Consider the following 20,940-nt stretch of genomic DNA (forward strand, 5'->3'; position numbering starts at 1 on the left):
ATTAAAGTGAAACAGATTACATGCAGAAAAAGCATACTGTCCAAAATCTTCTAGATCTATTATACAAATTTGTGATGATCACATTTATTGTCTCAATTTTCAATCTATCTTTAGTCTAACAAATGCTTTTCCTGACAGCAAGCAACCTAAACTTTCTTTAGTCACAAATTGTCTCACTCTCCAATTACATTCTTTGCCTCTTCTTGTCCCAGTTGGCATTTGTGCATTCTGATGTCCTGTGTTAGAGAGGGTCCAACTTGAGATCTTTTCCATCTTCATTGGCTTAAAGTCTCTGTATAATACCATCAAGTTTTTGTTATTTCTTTCTACATCTGTCCTAATATCAATAATTATTCTGAACTTTTTAGATTTCCTTTCTTTGAATCTTGATTTTCCCCAGTTCAACTTTCTTAATATCAAAGCTTTCTCCGAGATAGATTTTAATGTTCAAAACTCCAACTGACTTCCCTTTGCCAAATGCCTTGATCTGGCAAATAGCAATGACAAGGCATTCACTTTACCAGTGATCTCATACAAATCATTCACATGGCAAGCAAAATACCAGATAATCTTCACTACTCTCCAAACCCATCTGATCTTTTCCTCATCAGTAATTCTGCTCAATATATTGATATTGTTTATCCTGTTACCCAGTCGATCCAGTATTAAGTTCTTTGTCCGTGAACCAGTATTTGTACAACTACACTGATTGATATGTTGTCTAGCATTATAAGAATGGTATTACTTTGCTTGGTTGGATTGTTACTTCCAGCATTCTGATCCAAGCATTTATATGAGTGTCTTGTTAAATGATTCTTGATATTGTAGAGAATCACTTATTCTTCTTCCTTCCTTTTTTTCTTTCTTTGTTTTGTTTATATTAAGGCTCAAGATAGTTGTTTTCAGCTTACCTGCTATCTCAAAAATTATTTTGAAAGTGAGTGCCAAAAGGAGCCCACTTTAAGTTTTTAGCAAACTGAAGTGAATTTTTCTAGATATGTCCAAGTTTGGCACAAAACTCTCCCTTATCTTTGAGATGATGATCAAAGATAAGGAAGGCTGATCTTTCCCATTTGCCTACAAATTTATTCTTCAGTCCTACTTATAACAGCAGTGCACTTCTTTCCCATTTGATAGATCTTGCACCCTGTCACCAAAAACGAGAATATTTACTTAAGTACTAATCTATAAATTTCAATAGAGTTCTGAAAAATTTTGTTAAGCTTCATATATTAGCAAACAAAACTTAGTCCTGTCAAATTTCACAAAACTTTTTTTTCAGACTTACTTTTGAAACACAAATCACTGGACAACATGAAATTTCTCTTGACATAAACATGCCACAATTCTCTCCTCCATAATTAAGTTTTTCTCTTCTGTGGCATTACTCAACCTCGGAATAACAATTAACTATACTAATCATAAATTCATTCAACTATTCTCAGATCTAAAAGAAAATAATCACTTGTCAATGATCCATCCTTCACTAATCCAAATCTGTTCACATCCCTAATTTTTCTCAGAACTTTTGTCTCTAGTCTATGATGAACTGTTTCAGATGTCCTGAATAATCCAGAATCCAATTATCCATTGAACAATTGTCAAATCCATAAGTTAAAATTGGTTTGAACACTATCTTATATACTGCTACTTTAATGTTCTAATTTCTCTCATATTCTATATAAGTTTCTTCATTTGGCTTACATGTGGATGTTGTATCTGCTGATTGCATTTTCTATTGATATTTCTAATCACTGTTCATCAGAACTGATACTGGTACCTCTTGCATGGAAGAACCCCAAAACTGTAGTTATACCATAGTTCATATGCCAAGTGACACTTCTGCCTTTCCAATATCTTAGGACTGCTTGAACAGTCCTTATATGTCAAGTACGTATAAGGACTGCTCAAGTGAAAGCGATTTGATGATCTCAATACGAATAGAGCAGAGTTTTTCTTCCAGACAACTTTGGAGGAGAATGCACAAGCTGGCCTGGAGAACATGCAATTAACAGACATGTACTGGCCTTATGGCTGTATTCGTTAAGGCCATATATCTTCACTCATAATTACAATCCAACCAATCCAAAAAATCTTTAGAAATGGTATCAAACCAGAAAAAGAAATAATTATGCTGTTGTTTATCGCAACTAAGGATGTGATGGCAGTATCTTATGAGTTAAGATAAATTGCAGCAATTCTCACCATTCCTTTTCACTTACAGAAAAGTTTTATTTCTCTTTATTCATTCTCAGCAAATATGCTCTTTTGGAACAACTTTTTCTGCCGTTCCTAATGAGTATGAGATGCAAGTTTTCAAATGCAATGAAATTTCTTTCAACGTCTCTCTCTCTCCACACAGTATTTGTGTATTTTGGTTGAACGCCCTTGCAATACAGAGAGAAAAACACCTTTAGTTTGGTGAATAAAATATATTAAAATTGGATGAGAAAGAGTTTACTTCATATTTTTATCAGAATATCATATTCTGATCATCTATTCGGAGCCATTTTAGACAAAAACTTCGCCAAAATAATATATAAGTATATTAAAAATTTATATGATTTGTCAGTTTACATCAGCTTCAAAATTTAATAAATACATCAGTAATTGTTTAACTTTTTTTATGCAGCGTCACCAGTGTTATAAACAACATAAACAACAGAGATAAAGTTTTAAATACATACTGCAGAGTTAATCATTTAAGACAAAAGATCAAATGTCAGATTAATTGCCATTATTTTGCAGTTAAGAAATATCACATATACATACTGATGTTATAAAGAATAGATGTCTAAAAGTATTTACAAATTTACAAGTTATTTTCATGATTCAGTTATCAAAAATTCATTGTAACTGGTTTGTGTACATTTACACAAAAAGTGAAGAAATAGTCCAATAAATAATGTTACTCATATACCACAGGGACAGCAGAGGTGCGTTGTCTTTTCAGTCTTATAGCTGGATGTATATGGCTGCTTTCTATGTTGAAGTCTTCAGAAGATGAAACGTTCAGTGAAGTCACATCAGAAAACAGCACTTTTCCTTGCTTACTATTAAGCACTTTATTAAAGATCTCTTTGCTTTCTTTCATCTCTTGTACTTTCACGATAGTAGACTGAATGTTCTAAATAATAAGAAACATTACTCGCATAACAGTGTAAAATCTTGTGAGAAATTATTTTTTTTTAGAGAATTTTCGCTAAAGATTTTCCAATTTTTTTGTCTGAATTAATAAGAAAAAATTGTGCTTAGTAAGATGTGAAAATATAAAAAAATAAATTACTGTTAGAATTCACCTGCACTGTGGACTTGTTTGTAAAAGCTTGATAGGAGTTAAGCTGGATTAGCGCTGAATACCACCAAAATTGTAAGGTCTGGCGGCCAGCGATGACGTCAATTCTTTCATTGCTTCTGGCTAATCCTGGAATACTATTACTTAAGAACAAAGAACTGAAAATGGAATAAAAGGCAATGCAGCACGTGGTTCTGGGCTTTTTAGTCCTTGGTCTCTTGCTTGGCTCTTTACCTACAACTTCTACAGGGGTTCCTTCCCTGAATCCAGGAGGATCGTTCTTCCTGCCACCAGCTCGCTCTCTCTAGGCTCCGGGTAGCTACGGCAGAACCCCAGTGCGTCCGACAAAGAAAAACTCTCGAGAATTAACAGGACGGAAGATGCTCTAGTCTCAATGTGTGTTGCGGAATATAAATTGGACTTTCCTCTCGAGAATGTTAGCAAGCCATTATTTTGTTGTAATATGTTATGTGAATGTAACTCGAAATTGTAAAGGATTGAGAGAGGTTACTTGTTAACTGGTGGTTAGATTGAATTTGAAATAAGGGAAGAACATGTATTGTTAAGTATGTCTAATTCATAAGTTGTTTGTGATAGTGTCTGAATTAGTATCAATTAAGTATTGAATGTGTTGGAAGAAAGTTAATGTGATCCTTCTTGGAATATTTATGCATGCTTGCAGGCCAAGTGGTCATAGAAGACGCTGTTAGTTCGAAGTACAATAAATTTTCTGATAGTGAACGCACTATAGTTTCTGTTGCTTAGATAGTAAGTTGTCTTTGTGTGTTAAAGTGCATTAGACTAAGTAATTCTTTTATTAACTTTTATGTGCTTTGTATTATATCCTCTAGTTTGAAAATAAACATGTTTTTGTTTTGTAATTACCTGGTTCTCATTCCTTAGCCAATGCACTATCCCGAAAATATTAACGAACCTGCAGGAATAGAATAAAGTTATGAGCCATGACTTGCATGTAAAGAAATTGTATAGAAGTATTAATTTATTTTTGTTTTCTCCTTGCCCTGACTTTCAAACATAAAAGGGTCAATTAAGTGGCACAGTCATTACGAATAAATAAATTTCTTAATTGATATTGTGCGATTGCTCAGGGACTGTTACGTTGGATAGACTTATTACACGAGGTCATCTAGCTACAGAAAAAGGGGGAGCAAGAATAAATTTAAGTAAGGAAGCAGGTAGATAGAATAGATAAAGAGAAAAGTAAAGAAAGTAAATATTTTACAAAGGTGTAGCAGACAAACATTTAATAGGATTTAATAAGAATAAAGATTAAATAAGATTTTAAAGAAACAAAAATATATAACAAAAGCACAAATAATTCTGTATTGGGGGGGGGGGGGGCTGGAAAGTTCTGATAAACACAGAACAAAAATTAATTTTGCCTTCCTATATATTTTAAAAGAAAAAGAACAAATTATTACAAGTTGATAAAACAAGGAGGTCAAAGGGTTTTAAGATTTGTTCTTTCTTGTGGTTATATCAGTTTCTTTAATATAATTTTTGTTCTAGGTGTTAATCAGAACTTTCTAGGCCTCCCTTATAACAGTAGTGCCCAATTTACAGCTTATATATTTCATTTATAATATTTTAAAAATAATCCAGATTGAAAAATATTCTGTTAGTGAGGAAATATAATTGTTAAAAAACAACAACAACAACAACAAAAAAAAAAACCCTAGACATAGCTATACAATTTCAAAGGTTTAAAAACACTTTCAACTTGCTCATTTTCTGTTTCATTACATTCTGTACATTAGCTACTTGTAGTTTCTACAAACAATATGATCAAGTTTCTGATGTGTACCCTCAAGGGGTGCATGAGATACCACTATGACAGCACTACAAGATGAACTTTGAATTATTGGCAGCTTCCTATCAAGAAATTTTTCTTCCAAATTAATCTTGTTTTTCTTGCCTAACATTTCAGTCTTCTAAAGGTCTTTTTGCATCAATGTACCTAGATCTTAGTCATCCTCTGAGTCTCATTTCTGCTATCATGCCACCAAATATGTTAGCTTTTCCTCTCCCATTTGATTTAAATGACCATACTATCTTAGATCAACTCTGCTCAGACATTTTTCAATACCAACAATGTCAAGTTCCTTTCTAATATCTTCATTTTTAGTAAAATTCTGCCATTGATGCCATCTGTTCACATACCTAATTTTTCTCAGAACTTTTGTCTCTAGTCTATGATGAACCGTTTCAGATGTCCTGAATAATCCAGAATCCAATTATCCATTGAACAATTGTCAGATCCATATGATAAAACTGGTTTGAACACTATTCTTATATACTACTTTAATGTTCTAATTTCTCTCATATTCTATATAAATTTCTTCATTTGGCTTCCCACTATATCAGCTTCGTTAATTCTATTACTGAATTTAACATACTTGTTCTATAGGTTCATTCAAAATGCACTTGATGTTTTCCAGGTGTCTTTTTTTTTCTTCTTTTAATTGGTGATTTTCATATAAAACTTGTTCAGTTTAGCTAGTCCTGAAATTGGTTAAGACCAAAAATCAGAAATGGATAGGTATGAAATATATCAATCCTGCACATCAGAAGTCTTAAGGCATAACACAACAGTTTTCATGTGCAGGCAAGTGATTAGAGAGAAGGAAGGAATTTGTTAATAAAGAGTTGGAGGTTGCGTGGTGGATGGGCAAAAATAGTATGAGGTCTGTTCCAAAGGAATGGGGTGTGTGGAATGAAGGAAGAGGATGAGAAGTTGGTTCAGTGATGTTGATCAGCCACTGTCCGTGTTCATAATGTTCACACATAATTAGAAAAAAGTGACAGCCAGTTCAGCAGAGAAGCATCCATGGGAATATACCTATAAAAAAGACAATGCAGAAAAATAATGTCTGTGGAAAAGCGATTAGAGGGAGTCAGTGATACTCGGGAGTCTCACTGAGGCAGGTTTTAGGTGTGCCACCTCAGATATGAGAACAGTATTCTAAGGTTGGGAATTTATAAAATTTATAAATACAGACTTGGAATTTATTTTTTTTTTTTAAAAAAAAGCATAAGGAGAAAAGTAATATTTAGGAAAAATCTTTTTTTTTTTTTTTTTGGAGGGTGAAGAGGCTATGATTGTGGCATTTTAATGCCAGGATAAGTTAGATATGCAAGTCAGCCCAAGAAGAAATCAGAGTTGGTTAGTGATCAGTGTTATCAAAAGTATTGTCATTGTGTAGCCTCTCCTCTAAATGGAAACTGCTGGACTTTGCAAATATATCTGACAGAATGCTGCATGAAAGTTGCATAAATTTGGGCAAATATAAAGATGGAATGAAGAGGGGTGACTGATGGATCCAAGTAGATTATCAAGGAGTAGAATGCAGAAGGTGGATGACTAGCATCCCTACCCAATTTTGCATTATCAGCAATGTGAATATTTTCCTTGAGATCATTAATGTTCAGATTAAATGGTAGCAGCCCAAATACAAAGCCATAGTTAATAAAGTTCATGGAGAAAAGCTGGCAGATGTTTTTAATGTTCTATGGGCAAAGAAGAATGGTTGTTAGTTTAATGGAGCAAGACTATGCATTTGAGATGAAAAGATTATCAGCTGTATACTGAAATGATGATGCTAGGGATTTTGGGTTGCTTGTAGACAGAAGCTGGAATTAAGGGTGCATATTGCAGAGGTGGCTGAAATAGCTCATAGGATAAACAAAGAATATACTGCACAAGCATAAATAAAAATATTATATTTTTATACAGCTTTAAAATGGCCACAACCAGACTACTGCACAGATCCAGAAGTGAAGAGATAAAAATAGTGATGGGTCTGTGGAATACTTCCTTTAAGAAAGAAGGAAGATGTGTAGGTTATAAAAATTGTTTAATGTGAAAAAAAAAGGGGGGGGGGAATATGATAGGCATAAATTACTGAAAAGTTTTAATGATTGATGGAGAAGAAATTTTTCACTACATGATGGGGGGGGGGGGAATCGTATCTGGAAATTAAGAATTTGTTTATGCAAGGATGTTGCTGTATTTGCCTTAAAGTAAAAATCTGATCTTGACAGTCCAATGTGATGTGAACTCTATAAATCTTGCATGAACACTCAACATAGAAATTCCTCTGTAATTTTCATTGTTTTATTTTCCTCCTTATAGATAAATACTAAGATAGCTCTACTCCTTACAATTTAACTTTCTGAAGTTGCAGTATATAGCCACTATAAAACTTTTATACCTCCACGTATTCTTCATATTTTGTTTAAGAACTGTTCAAAGTAATTTTACCCAACATCTCGAAAATAGCAAGACATTCACTTGTTCATTCAACAGAAACTAATAAACTTCTGCATGTTTCACTATTATTCATACCATCTTCAGGAAGTTGACTACTTCTTGAAGATACTATCAATAACAGTGAAATGTAGAAATTTCTTTCTATTATACAGGGTGTTCGGGATAAATTTGACAGTTTCGTAAGGAAAAAGAAAATCTTCTTTGTATCTATTAAATTTAATGAATTGACAAAAAAACATTACAGGCAGAGTTAATTACAATACTATCAACAAGATTTACTCAAAATAACCACCATTAGCATCGATCACAGCTTCAATTCTGCTTCGGAACCTCGAACAAGCTGATGCTACAGTCTCCCTGGGAAGGGCCGCAAAAACTGTTTTAATTTTATCCATTAACTGGGCTTTTGTATTACTGGAAGTGCGATTGGTGTCTTTTTCAACTGCGCCCCATACAAAATAATCCATGGGGTTAAGGTCTGGGGAGTTTGGAGGCCAAACATTTGGACTGGTGAAGTCGTAGAAATTTTCAGACAACCATTTTTGACTTTTCCCAGAGGTGTGGCAAGGGGCCGAATCCTGCTGCCATACATACGGCCTACCATTGGCTACCCTTGTTATCCAGGGCTTGACTACAGTTAGCAACTCCACGAACAAAGCCCGAATTCCAATGCCAGGGTTCTTCAACACCTGTTCCTGCAGATTTGCGAGGAATTCTGCTGTACGAACGCAATCAGATCGTCTGCTAGGGATCTTTCTTCTTGCTACATCCTCGTAGTCACCATTGCAAGTCTCTAGTTCATGCCTGATTGTTTTTACTGTATTCAGGGAGCATTGGGCAGCAGTCGTAATATCCTTATTTTGATGGCGGGCACGAATCATCATGATACAAGTTATTCTCTTCCATGATTCAGGTGGGTTCCAGCTATCCATCCTTTCTGACATCTTGTATATGAATGAAGAAGGGTCCAAACTTTTAATTGAAGAGAAGTGTGTGTTAATACATGTAACTTACGGAAAAATATAATTAATTATAAATATGTCAAATTTATCCCGAACACCCTGTATATACAAGTGAAAATCCTATTTTTTGTAATTACTTAGTGATCTCTAATTTTCTCTCCAAATTTTTTATCTTCAGTTTTCATGTCACTGTTATCATCCCTGATTAGTATTACACTACTCTCTTATCCTTTATCACTTTTTTTTTATTACCCTCCAGGACATTTCACCATTTTCACGACAGTTATCTTTTATGTTCCTACCAACCAAGTATTTCCTTGGCTTTTGTTCAGATATTTTTCAGATATTATCACATTTTTTTATGTATTTTATAATTTGATTTGATTTTCTGACGGCACCTGCTGACTTACTTACCAGGAACTTTTGATATAACTTCTTTACTTTAACTGCCTCTTTAACTTTGAGTCCAGATGAATACTGACTTGGTCTCCAAGATTTGGAACTTACATATATTTCTCATTTTTTAAATATAATATTTGTATATCTATGTCTACAGTTCACGTTTGAAAGCTACTCAACTTTGATTCTTTTTACAACTTTCTAATATATTTTTATTATGATATTCATTTTATCATCATCATAATCAAATTCCTGACATATACCTTCAGGGGATGTACAGGATTTTATGATAGTACTACATGAAAAGTTAGATCATTACTAACTACATATCAATAATTTCCCTCCAGATTTGCCTGCTATAGATCAACCTTCCAATATTATCAGATCTTATATTTCTCTCTTTCAAAGCATTCTTTACTGTATCAATCCATCCACATCTGGGTCTTTTCCCTGTTAACCTGGCAAAAAACCCTTGTTTTGCTAATCTTTCCTCTCCCATTCTGTTGAAGTGGCCATAAAACCTGAGATTAGCTTTACTAACACATTCCTGGATGCTAACAATGCCAATTTTTTTCCTAATAGCCTTATTTTTAATATGATACTGCCATTGATGCCATCTGTTCAGTCTCCTAATCTTTCTCAGGACTCTAATATCTGTGGTCTTCAGTCTTTGATCAAGTTTTATTTCTAACACAGCTCTCAGATCCATAAGTTAAAATTAGTTTGAATACAGTCTTGTATACAGCTAATTTAGTGCATTGACTAATCACACTTTTATTCCATATAAATTTATTTAGTTGACATCCTACCATACCAGCTTTGATAACTCTGCAAATTAAATTTGCCATCCCATCTTCACTAAAAATTGTGCCTAAATAGCCAAAATATTTTGCTTGTTTTATAGGTTATCCATTCAGAAGGCAATTGATGTTTTCAATGTTTTTGCCTATTTTCACCGTTTGTCTTTTAAATGCTGATTTTCATACCAAATTTATTACAGCAGTTATTCAATTTCATCATGGAATCCCGCAGACTTCTCCTAGATTTATTTAGGAGTATAACATCATCTGCATAAAGGAAAGAGCTGAGACCAACATCTCCAATCTTGATATTAGGTTCAATACTGCTTTCCTTCATAATCTGATCCATATAGATGATGAATAACAGTGGAGATAATGTACACATTTGTGGCACACCTAACTTAACATCAAAACTGTCTTCCAGTACCACCTTCAATTCTAAATGCTGATTTACAACTCAAATACAGACTCTGTGCTGCTTGATATTGTGTCCTGTTTACACCATACAGCTGGAGCATTTTGAACAGCTTTTCTCTTGAAACATTCTTTTCCAGATCTCATCATTATCATCTTCAAATTCCTGACATTTACCCTCAAGGGGGTGTACAGGATATGACAGTACTATATGAAAAATTTACATCATTACTAACTTCCTACCTACAATTTTCTGCCAAATCAATGTGTTACCTGTCAAAGCTACAACATTGCCAGATCTTACATTTGTATATCTATCTTCTAAGGCACTTTTTACCGTATCAATCCACCTATATCTTGGTCTTCCTCTGGGTCTTTTTCCTGCCAACCTGGCAGAGAACACTTGTTGGCTAATTTTTCCTCACCCATTCTTTTTAAGTGGCCATACCACCTGAGATTAGCTCTGCTAATGCATTCCTGGATGCTGATAATGTCAGGTTCTTTCCTAATATCCTTGTTTTAAATATGATATTGCCATTGATGCTATCTGTTCATGCCCCTAATCTTTCTCAGAACTTTCATATCTGCGGCCTCTAGTCTTTGGTCAAGTGTTTTACTTCTGGTCCAGTTCTCAGATCCGTAAGTTAAAATTGGTTTAAACACTGTCTTGTATACAGCTAATTTAGTGTTTTGACCAATTTCTCTTTTATTCCATATAAATTTATTCAGTTGATTCCTACCATGTCGACTATGTTAATTCTGTTGTCTATTTCCATATTTAATTTACCTTCTTCACTAAAAATCACGCCTAAGTAGCTGAAATGTTTTACTTGTTCTATGGGTTCTCCATTCACAATGCAGCCTGATATTTTCAATGCTTCTGCCTTGTTATTGCTGACCTTTATACCATATCTATCACAACAGTTATTCAATTTAGTCAGGGAATCTTGCAGACTTCTAGCGGATTTATTTCTAAGTATAACATCATCCACATAAAGCAAGGAGCTGAGATCAAAACCTCCAATTTTAATATCAGGTTTAATACTACTTTCCTTCATAAGATAATCCATATAGATAATATAGATAATGAATAACAGAGGTGATAATATACATCCTTGCCTGACACCAGATTTAACATTAAACCATCTCCCTGTACTTCCTTCAATTCCAATTACTGACTTACAAATCAAATATTGATATAATGATCCACTGACACCATACACTGTAGCGTTTTGAATAGCTTCTCTCTCTTGGTACCTTGTCATATGCTTTTTCCAGATCTACAAAACTTAAATACAGATCTCTGATATATTTCCATGATTTTCCAACTATTTGTCATAAAGTGAATATCTGACCCTGACAGTCCTCTATTTGGCCTGAAACCAGCTTGTTCCTCACCAAGCTTCTCTTCCACAATCCTTCTCAACCATTTTTCAAGTATACTGGCATTAATCTTACCAGAAACACTCAGTAGAGAAATACCTCTGTAATTCTCACAATGAGAGCTCTACTCCAATCATCTGGAATTCGTCCTTCTGTCCAGGCCCTCTGAACTATGCAGTGTAGCCACTGTAAAACTTTTATATATCCATACTTGAGCATTTCTGGTTGAATATCATCTACTCCAGTTGCCTTTCCACATTTCAGGCTTCTAATGGCATTTTCTACTTCAAGTATGGATATGTATTCGTGATCGAATGCCTGGTCAGTGTTTTTTACCACTGTGCTGTCACTGAATGTTTCAGTTAGCAATTTTTCAAAGTAATTACTCCATACATCAAGGATATCTTTTTCTCCAGTTTTCATGTCACCTTTCTCATCTCCAATTCCTTTTACAGCTCTTTCCTCCATTTCTGAGCTTCTTCAACAATCTCCAGAATATCTTGCCACCTTCTTGATATTTATTTTCTATGTTCTTACCAAAGTCTTCCCATGACTTTTGTTTAGCTAGTTTTAAACAGTGTTTAGCTTTCTTACATTTGTCTCTGTATTCTCCAAGAGCACAAGCTGAATTATTTGCCAGGAACTTTTGATATGCTTTCTTCTTTTCCTTCACTGCCTCTTTAACTTCCTGTGTCCACCAGGAAGTTCTGATTTTTCTATCCTTGCAGACAACCTCACCACATGCATGCCTCTCTGGCTGAATCAATCAATGTTTTCTTCAGAGCTTGGCACTGAATCTCCAAGGTTTGATTCCTGTTCTCAAACTCTTTCATTTTTTATTGAATGATGTTTGTATATTTTAGTCTACAGTTCACATCTGAGAGCTGCTCAACATTTATTCATTTTAACACTTTCTTACATGTTCTTCTTTTCAGTATGAAATTCAATTTTATCCTGCATAAGACTAAATGGTGATCACATCCAATTTCAAATCCTCTGTACACTCTAATGTCCTGCACCAAAGAGAAAACATCACTATCAACAATAACATAGTCAATGAGACTTTTATGTATTTCATTGCCTCTTCTTGCCATGTGAATTTGTGCACATTTTTATGTTGGAACATGGTGTTAGTAATAACCAGTCCATGTCCTGAGCAGAAATCCAACAAGTATTTGACATTATTATTAGCTTTGCTCTTTTCTCCAAATTTTCCCAAAATATTTTTGTATGCCTGACAATCATTTCCTACTCTGCTATTTAGATCCCCAACAAGGACCAACTTTTCCTTTTTCATTGTGTCAGTTGCTTTCTCTAAACATCAAAAAATTCCTCCACTTCTACCTTAGTAGAACCTTCTGTGGGACCATAGGCACAAATAAGTCTCATTGTCTAGTTCACCATTCGGATGTTTGCTCACATCACTCTAGTTGACACTGCCTGCCATTCAAGAAAGTTAGCCTCCTATTTAGTATTGAATACTATGGCTACTCCTTCTTTTCCTTGATTGTCATTGCCTGAATATAACATTTTGTATTTATTGCTCAGAAAGAGCTCACCAGTTTAGATCTTTATTTGTTTCAGTCACCCTATTATGTCGATCTGGTACTTATCTAATTGCTCAGCTAGCTCCATTTCTTTGCCATTCAAGCTTCTTATTTGATAGTACTGATCTTCAATTCTGGTGATACTGAATTGGGGTGTGTTTTAGGATTTGTTCCAGTAGCTGACTTTTCGCTGTTCGCCCTGGTTCCCTGGCGAAAACAACGGGGACTTTGTTTATTCGGGCGACGCTCCAGCTGGCATGAAATTATATCATGTTGTACCATCGTTTAATATTGTGGTTTAAGCCAATAAGAATACAATTTGGTCGGCTAAATCGCAAATTGTCAGCCCATCCTCATTCCTTCAGTATCCAGGTAGATACCTAACAGGGTGCACCACGAGAAGGTGAGGACTGGACATTAGGTCAGAAGCCTTGGTCTAAGCTCTTTGTTATATTCCCATGATTTCTCAACTATTTGTCTTAAAGTGAAAATCTGCTCCTAACAACCTCGATTTGGTCTGAATCCAGATTCTTCTAAACTAAGCATGCCTTTAAAAATTTTTATTAACATTTCTCAAGTATACTTGCATAAATCTTACCAGGAATACTCAGTAGGGAAATACCCCTGTAATTTGCACATTCAGATTTATTCCCTTTTCTTATAGAGGTGTACTATGAGTGTTCTACTACAATCATCTGGAATTCAACATTTTGAAACAATCTTCTGAATTATGCTATGTAACCGCTAAACTTTTTATACCTCCATATTTTAGCATTTCTGGTTGAATATCATCTATTCCCACTGCTTTTCCACATTTCAGGTTTGTGATAGCTTTTTCTACTTCAAGTACAGATATATATTCCATATAGCATTCCTGTTGAGTGTTTTCTATCACCATGCTGTCACTGCTTGTTTCATTTAGCAATCTTTCAAAGTAATTACTTCATATGTCAAACTAGACATAATTTAAAATTCTGAATATTTTTACAAATTGTTTATGTTAGTACATTATTAGTTTTGGTTTCATAATACATATTGTCGGCACCTGCGATGTGCATGTTATTGATGTTATTTGGTCAAAATGAAATGTGAAGCATTTAAAAAAAATGTATGTACTTACTGGATTTGGATAGTTGTGTTACTCTCAGAAATTTTATTGTGGTTTAAAATTATTAAGTGCTGTGTTTTTGTAGACATTCTAACGGAGATGACACGTCAGCCATTATACATAACTTCTTGCTTGCCACTTTCATGGAATGAACATGCTTGCCGAAGAGTTTGATGGGTGATTGACAACTGACAAGAAGAGAGCGTCCGGTATCAAAGAACGGAGGATAAACTAGAGAGCTAATGGAAGTTTAAGAACGCAGGCCGGCAAAATTTTGTTCTTAAGAAATTAAGTTTTTATGTGACAGGGGGCATATTAATAGAAGATTCCAAAAAAAAGAATAGCAGAATTGTGAGCATGCATTTAAAGTGGAGGAGTTAAGACTGTGAATAAGTATTGGTAAATAAAAGAAAAGATTGACGTTCTATACCAGGGATCGGGAATCGGCAGCTCTTGGACGAACAAAGTGCGGCTCTTTTATATTGAATTAAAAGATACATAATTAATACAAACAACTAAATATTGTTTTTTGATACAGCTTGTTCGTGGTGCTAGATACTATGCTTGTGATGTGTGTTACGCATGCCTAAAGTAACTAGCGCATTGGCGAAAATTTAAACTAATTGATCCGCTATGCTGTCAAACACCACGGTTTTTAGATACATACAGATTTTAACTGTTAAAATAAATATTCTATTAGTTAACTTATTTATTGTGGTACTAAACTGGTGTTTAATTTAGTGTCAGTATGCACAAATTAATTTTTATTATGTGGAATTTGTGTTTTTACTTGCAGGTAAATTTGTGATAATAACCCTCCTAATATGAGTTCAAGAAAAAGAAATAATAGAAAAAAACAGAGGATTATTCAATAAAACGTGGATAGAGAAATTTGCATTTATAGAAATAAATTGAAATCCGCAATGTTTAATTTGCCATCTGCGACTTCAGAATAACAAATCAAGTAAGGTCGAACGACATTTTCAAGGAAAACATTTAGACTACAGTAAAAATATCCTGAGGGTGATAATAGAAAAAAAAAGCTATTGAATAATTACAAAAGAAAACATTGCTTCAGCGAAGAAATTTGTCAACTTGGACGAAATCTTTGTCGAATACTACTGAAGCAAGTTTTTTGTTATCCCTTGAAATAGCAAAAGCGGGAAAACCTTTTACTGATGGTGAATTTCTAAAAATTTGCATGTATAATGTGTTCTGAAATTCTATTTAAGGGTATGAAAAATAAGGACGGGATATGTAAAAAAAATTAAAGATTTACCTCTTTCGGCTGGCACTGTCAAGGAACAGATTGCAAGAATTTCTGCAGAAGTTTCAAATATGCAAATTATAGATATTAATTCTGCCAATTTTATATCTATTGCGGTTGATGAATCCAATGATATTTCCAATATGGCACAATGCTGCGTGATGGTTAAATATGTCACATCTTCCAGTATTCGAGAAGAACTTCTTGATCTGCTAACACTTAAAGGGCACACTACAGGTCAAGATATTTCAGAAAGCCTTCTAACAAGTTTACAGAATAAAAATATAAATATTAATGATATAGTATGCACTGCGACTGATGGCACGCCTTCTATGATTGTGAAAAATACGGAATTTGTTAAATTATTCTCCACTCATATTCCACATGGAGTATTTTCATTTCATTGGATTTTGCATCAAGAAGCTTTAGTTGCAAATTCTTTGGGATTATTACCACAATTAAAAACAGTGATGGATGTTGTTGTGACGATGATCAATTTCATCCGATTTCAGGCATTGAATGACAGACTTTTTGACACTTTTTAGAGTAACTAGGTAGTCAACATAACGATTTAGTGACATTTACATCTGTACGATGGTTATCAAGAGGAAAAGCATTAAAACGTTTTTTTTTTCCAGTGCTTAAAAGAAGTAATAGTTTTCTTAACCACTAAAATTATAACATAAATCATCTGGAACTTCTCAGTAATCCCGAATGAATACAAAATTTTTGTTTTTGCTTGATATGACAGAACATTTTAATAAGCTAAATTTGAAGTTGCAAGGGAAGGGAAACACAGCCTTACAATTACTAGAGGAGGTCCTTACCTTTGAACAGAAACTAAGAGTGTTTTTCGAAGATGTTACTGAAGTAAATTTATATATTTTGAAAATCTAAAAAATTACAGATTGAATTTAAATCAAGAAAAAGTTGATTGCAAAACGGTCACTGAAATGATTACTGTAATTTTAGATTCATTTACAAGCAGATTTCAGGATTTAAAAAAAACATCAGGAGATAATGAAATTTATATTACATTTGTTAAATTGCAATTTAAAATACATAGATTTTTAAGTTTTTCCCAGAATATCAATTGCAGAACTACAAATGGAGCTTCTGGAAATTCAGAATAAAAGCATCTGGGTACAAAATCTTCAGGAAATGGTAGCACAAATTGAAGAAAATGAGGAAACTATGGAAGAAATAACACAAGCAATTATATTTAAATGTTGGAATTCTTTCTCAACTAATTATTCAAATGCAAGGCGACTTGCTTTTGGGGTTTTGGCTCTTTTTGGTTCAACGTACAATTGCAAACAATTTTTCTCTTCAATGAATTACATTAAAAATAAGTATAGGAACAAATTGACTGATGAAAGTTTGAAAGCCGAATTACTATTAAAGTGCACAACATACAATCCAGATTTAAGTCAATTGGCTTAAATCTGGATTGTAGAGAAGATGCAAAATCAAAAGTCTCATTAGTGAATTTTAAATTAAAACAATCAAATATCTATTAAAATACATAATATTGTTCGAACTAATTCTTTTTGCAATATAAATTCTGACTTTTTTGCAATATTATACTTACTTAAACATGTTTTGCGATTAAAAACTTAATCAAACTTAATGTTGTTTTATTTATTGAACATATAAAAAATGTATATGCAAACATAAAAGTGGTATCTGATATCTGAAGTACTGAATTAAAAACAAATTTACCTAAGTTTGAACTAACTGCAACTTTGAGTCACCAGGAAAAATCGAATTGAATTTGCAGCTCCCAAAATTTTATTTTAATTAATTTTTTTGGTGGAATGGCTCTTTGGTTCAAAAAGGTTCCCAACCCCTGTTCTATAGGAATGTTCGAGAAAACGCTGATTGAAAATTTCATCTGTTTTAAGGACGCTGGATCTATCTGTTATTTCTACTGGAAAAGGAGACGGAATTTTGCAACTTAGATAAAGCAGTAGAAGAAGCCTTTTTTGCTGGTACAAAAAATTAACAAAATTGAACTGCATGAGGTAAGAGTACTTATACTTCGGTGAATTCAGAATATCTATACTTCAGAGTCAGGAGGTATAATGTGTGCTACATAATGTGATGAGAAAGTATTCTATGGAAAATTAAGAAGAGAATTTTATATCTTCAAAAAAAAAAATGCCTTAACAAAGAAACTGACCATGAACATTTTGTTATTGTCTAAACAAGGTGTTTATTCTAGTAGACATGATTAAGTATATGTAAACAAACCAGTAATAGAATAAGTCAGAGAATGGGTGATCTTTAAAGTGTAAATTTATTTTAAAAGTCCTTGGATCCAGTTAATTTTGTAGTTAGTTGTGTAATTTTATTTTAAATGTACATATTGTTTTTGTTTTATTAAATGTGTATATTTTGTATTTGGTCTTGAGTCAGTGATTTTGCAGATTCTGAAAGAAACAGTTAAAAGTCATTGCACCAATTGGAATTGAATCCTTGTGCATATAAAAAACACTCATAAATAGAATTAATCGTTATAGAGAAAATCTGATAAAAAATGAGGATTGATAACAATTAAATAAAAAATAATCCCTGCTTATAACAAATGGCTACAGGGATCAAATCTCTTTATAACACATACATCAAGAATATCTTTATCCTCAGTTTTTCATGTCCCCTTTATTATCTCTAATTCCTTTTACAGTAATCTTTCCTCCATTTCTGAGCTTTTTCAATAGCCCCCAGAATATTTTACCACCTTCCTGATATTCATTGTCAAAGTTCTTACCAAAGTCCTTCCATGAGTTTTGTTTAGCTAATTTTACATGATGCCTTGCTTTCTTATACATTTTTTTCTGTATTCTCAAAGAGAACAAGCTAACTCACTTACCAGGAACTTTCGATATTCTTTCTTCTTTTCGTTCACAGCCACTTTAACTTCCTAAGTCCACCACGGGGTTCTGATTTTTTTTAATCTTTGCATATTACTTCACCATATCCTCTCCAGCTGAATTTTTTTTTTAGGGTTTGTCACTGAATCTCCAAGATTTGGTTAATGATGAAAACATTAGTGTGGGCAGTTTTCACATATGGAAGTGAGACCTGGATATTCAAGGAGAATAATTCAACAAAATAATGGCCTTTTAAATGTGGTGCTATAGGAGAGCTCTGAAAATCTCATGGACAGAACATGTGACAAATACAGATGTCCTACAGAGATCTTTATTATAGGAAATGATCCAGAGAAAGATGAGACTGGCAGGACATGTACTGAGAGGTTCAGCAGGACAGAGAATACTAACAGTTTTAGAAGGGAAAAAATATGGGAAAAAGATCAAGAGGTAAAAAACGAAGGATATGGCTTGAAAATATAAGATCATGGACATGCAGAAACAAAAAGGAAAGCCACCAGAGAGAACTGGAAGGACATGGTGCTGCACAAAGAAATAAAAATAAGAACAGCCATAGTAGCTAAAGATGCCTTCTGGAAAAATAAAGATCTGCCCAGAAGTTCTGTGGGTATCGAGACAAGAGAATGATGAAAACATTAGTGTGGGCAGTTTTCACATATGGAAGTGAGACCTGGATATTCAAGGAGAGTAATTCAACAAAATAATGGCCTTTTAAATGTGGTGCTATAGGAGAGCTCTGAAAATCGTTTGTGTATTTGAGTCTACATTTGTTTCAAAAGTTTTTTAAAAAATTTTTGGAACATGGTGTAAGTAATAACTAGTCCATGTCCTGAGCAAAAATCTAGCAGGCACATACCATTATTATTAGCTTCGCTCTTTTCTCCAAATTTTTCCAAAACATTCTTATATGTCTGGTAACCATTTACTAATGTGCCGTTTAGATCTCAAACAAGGAACAACTTTTCCTTTTTCATTGTGTCAGCTGCCTTCTCTAATGTCTCGAAAAATTCTCCACTTCCTCCTAAGTAGAACCTTCTGTGGGACCATAAGAACAAATAAGTCTCATTGTCCAGTTCCTCATTCTGATATTAGTCCACATTACTCTACTTGATATTGCCTGCAATTCAAGAAGATTATCCTCATATTTAGCATTTAATATGATAGCTACTGCTTTTCCCCTGTTTGTTATTTCCTAAATATAACATCTTGTATTTGTTGCTTAGAGAGATCTCGCCTACTTTTGTCTTCTTTGTTTCAGTAATACCTATTATGTCGATCTGGTACTTATCCAATTCTTTTGATAGTTCCATTGACGTTTCTTATGTTGATGGTGCCACTTTTCACTTTATGGATATTCATTTTATTCTGCTTTAAATAGTAATCACTTCCCATTTCAAATCCTCTGTCTACTCTTATATTATAAACCAGTGTTATTGATAGTATCGTGACTTCATGTGAATTTCTTTTCTTTTTGTTGGAACAAGCCAACACGTACCTGATGCTACCACCATCCTTCATAAAAAAAATAGGAATCATTCATACTCTTAAAAAATGTGCTACCTCTACTATCCTAAAAAGTGACAAAAAAAAAAAAAAAGATCTGCAACTTCTATCCTACTCTTAAGGGATAATCTATGAAACTGGTCCAAGAAATACTATTTTCTAATCCTATTCCCCATCCAAATCATGATCTGTAGCATCTTCTGCTCTGCAAAAGACATTAACCCCTTCTACAAACATACTAAAGTTTACAGAATTCCTTGTTCTTTCCTATATAGATCAGACTAGTGTTGCCAAATGAAAATTACTAAAAACAGCTAAATCTTAAAAAAAAAAAAAAAAAAAAAAAAAAAAAAAAAAAAAAAAAAAAGCTAGAAAGAGCTAAAAAGAGTTAAAAATAAAAATTTGAAGCTAAAATTTTAAAAGTTGTAGCTGACACTTTGAAGTTACTTACTTTATTCAAGCTGAAGTGATGCTTGCATATAAGTGGCTAAATTCATCTTCCATGTTGAGCTTCTGTGCTTAATTCATGTACATTTTCACTTAGATTTTCAGCTTTATTATATGTGGCCATCATTCCAATATTACTCAGTGTAGATGCTAGTAAATGATAGGCTGTATAGTCTATACAGCACTTGTTGTTACACCTGAGGCCATACTTGACTGACAAAATAGCTGTCAGCATTGACAATTCCATTTTGTTTCTTAATTTAGTTTTTACATTCATTGAACTAAAAATATTTTAAAAAAGACAACTGGCAAACAATTCATGAAAATGAAAAGGAAATAACTGAAGAAGAATTAGAAATCAGCCTAAAAGAAACAAGAAACAGAAAATCACCTGGAGAAGATAAGCTAGGTTCAGAACTATATAAATACGCAGGAACAAGATTCAAAGAAAGACTCTTATTATTTTTAAATAAAATTTACTCAACTGGTATCCCCCCCAATAGAATGGAAAAAATCAATTGTGATTTCTATCTTTAAGAAAAGTAATAGAGATGACCCTAAAAACTATAGAGGTATCAGTATACTAAATTCCTGTTACAAAATATATAGCAGAATCTTAAATAACAAACT

General features: G+C 33.5%; 1 protein-coding gene across 2 annotated transcripts in view; it reads right to left on the reverse strand.

Annotated features, from left to right (window-relative positions):
- Positions 1–2,574: 2,574 nt before the first annotated feature.
- LOC150102356 (uncharacterized) overlaps positions 2,575–20,940 on the reverse strand; it is a 62,978-nt gene continuing 44,612 nt past the window's right edge. Inside the window, exons 5-6 of one of the 2 annotated variants that reach the window (XM_090399449.1) lie at positions 4,181–4,229; positions 3,000–3,127 (exon numbers count right to left, since the gene is read on the reverse strand). In XM_090399449.1, the coding sequence (XP_090255575.1) occupies positions 4,221–4,229 (9 nt within the window). In that variant the 3' untranslated portion in view covers positions 3,000–3,127; positions 4,181–4,220. Of the gene's footprint in view, positions 3,128–4,180; positions 4,230–20,940 lie in introns of both variants that reach the window. The other variant, XM_090399448.1, reaches the window with a different exon arrangement.

The sequence above is a fragment of the Typopeltis vanoorti genome, chromosome 10 (genome assembly GCF_054136105.1).
Source record: "Typopeltis vanoorti isolate ZY-2024b chromosome 10, IOZ_Tvanoo_1.0, whole genome shotgun sequence".
NCBI lineage: Eukaryota > Metazoa > Arthropoda > Arachnida > Uropygi > Thelyphonidae > Typopeltis > Typopeltis vanoorti.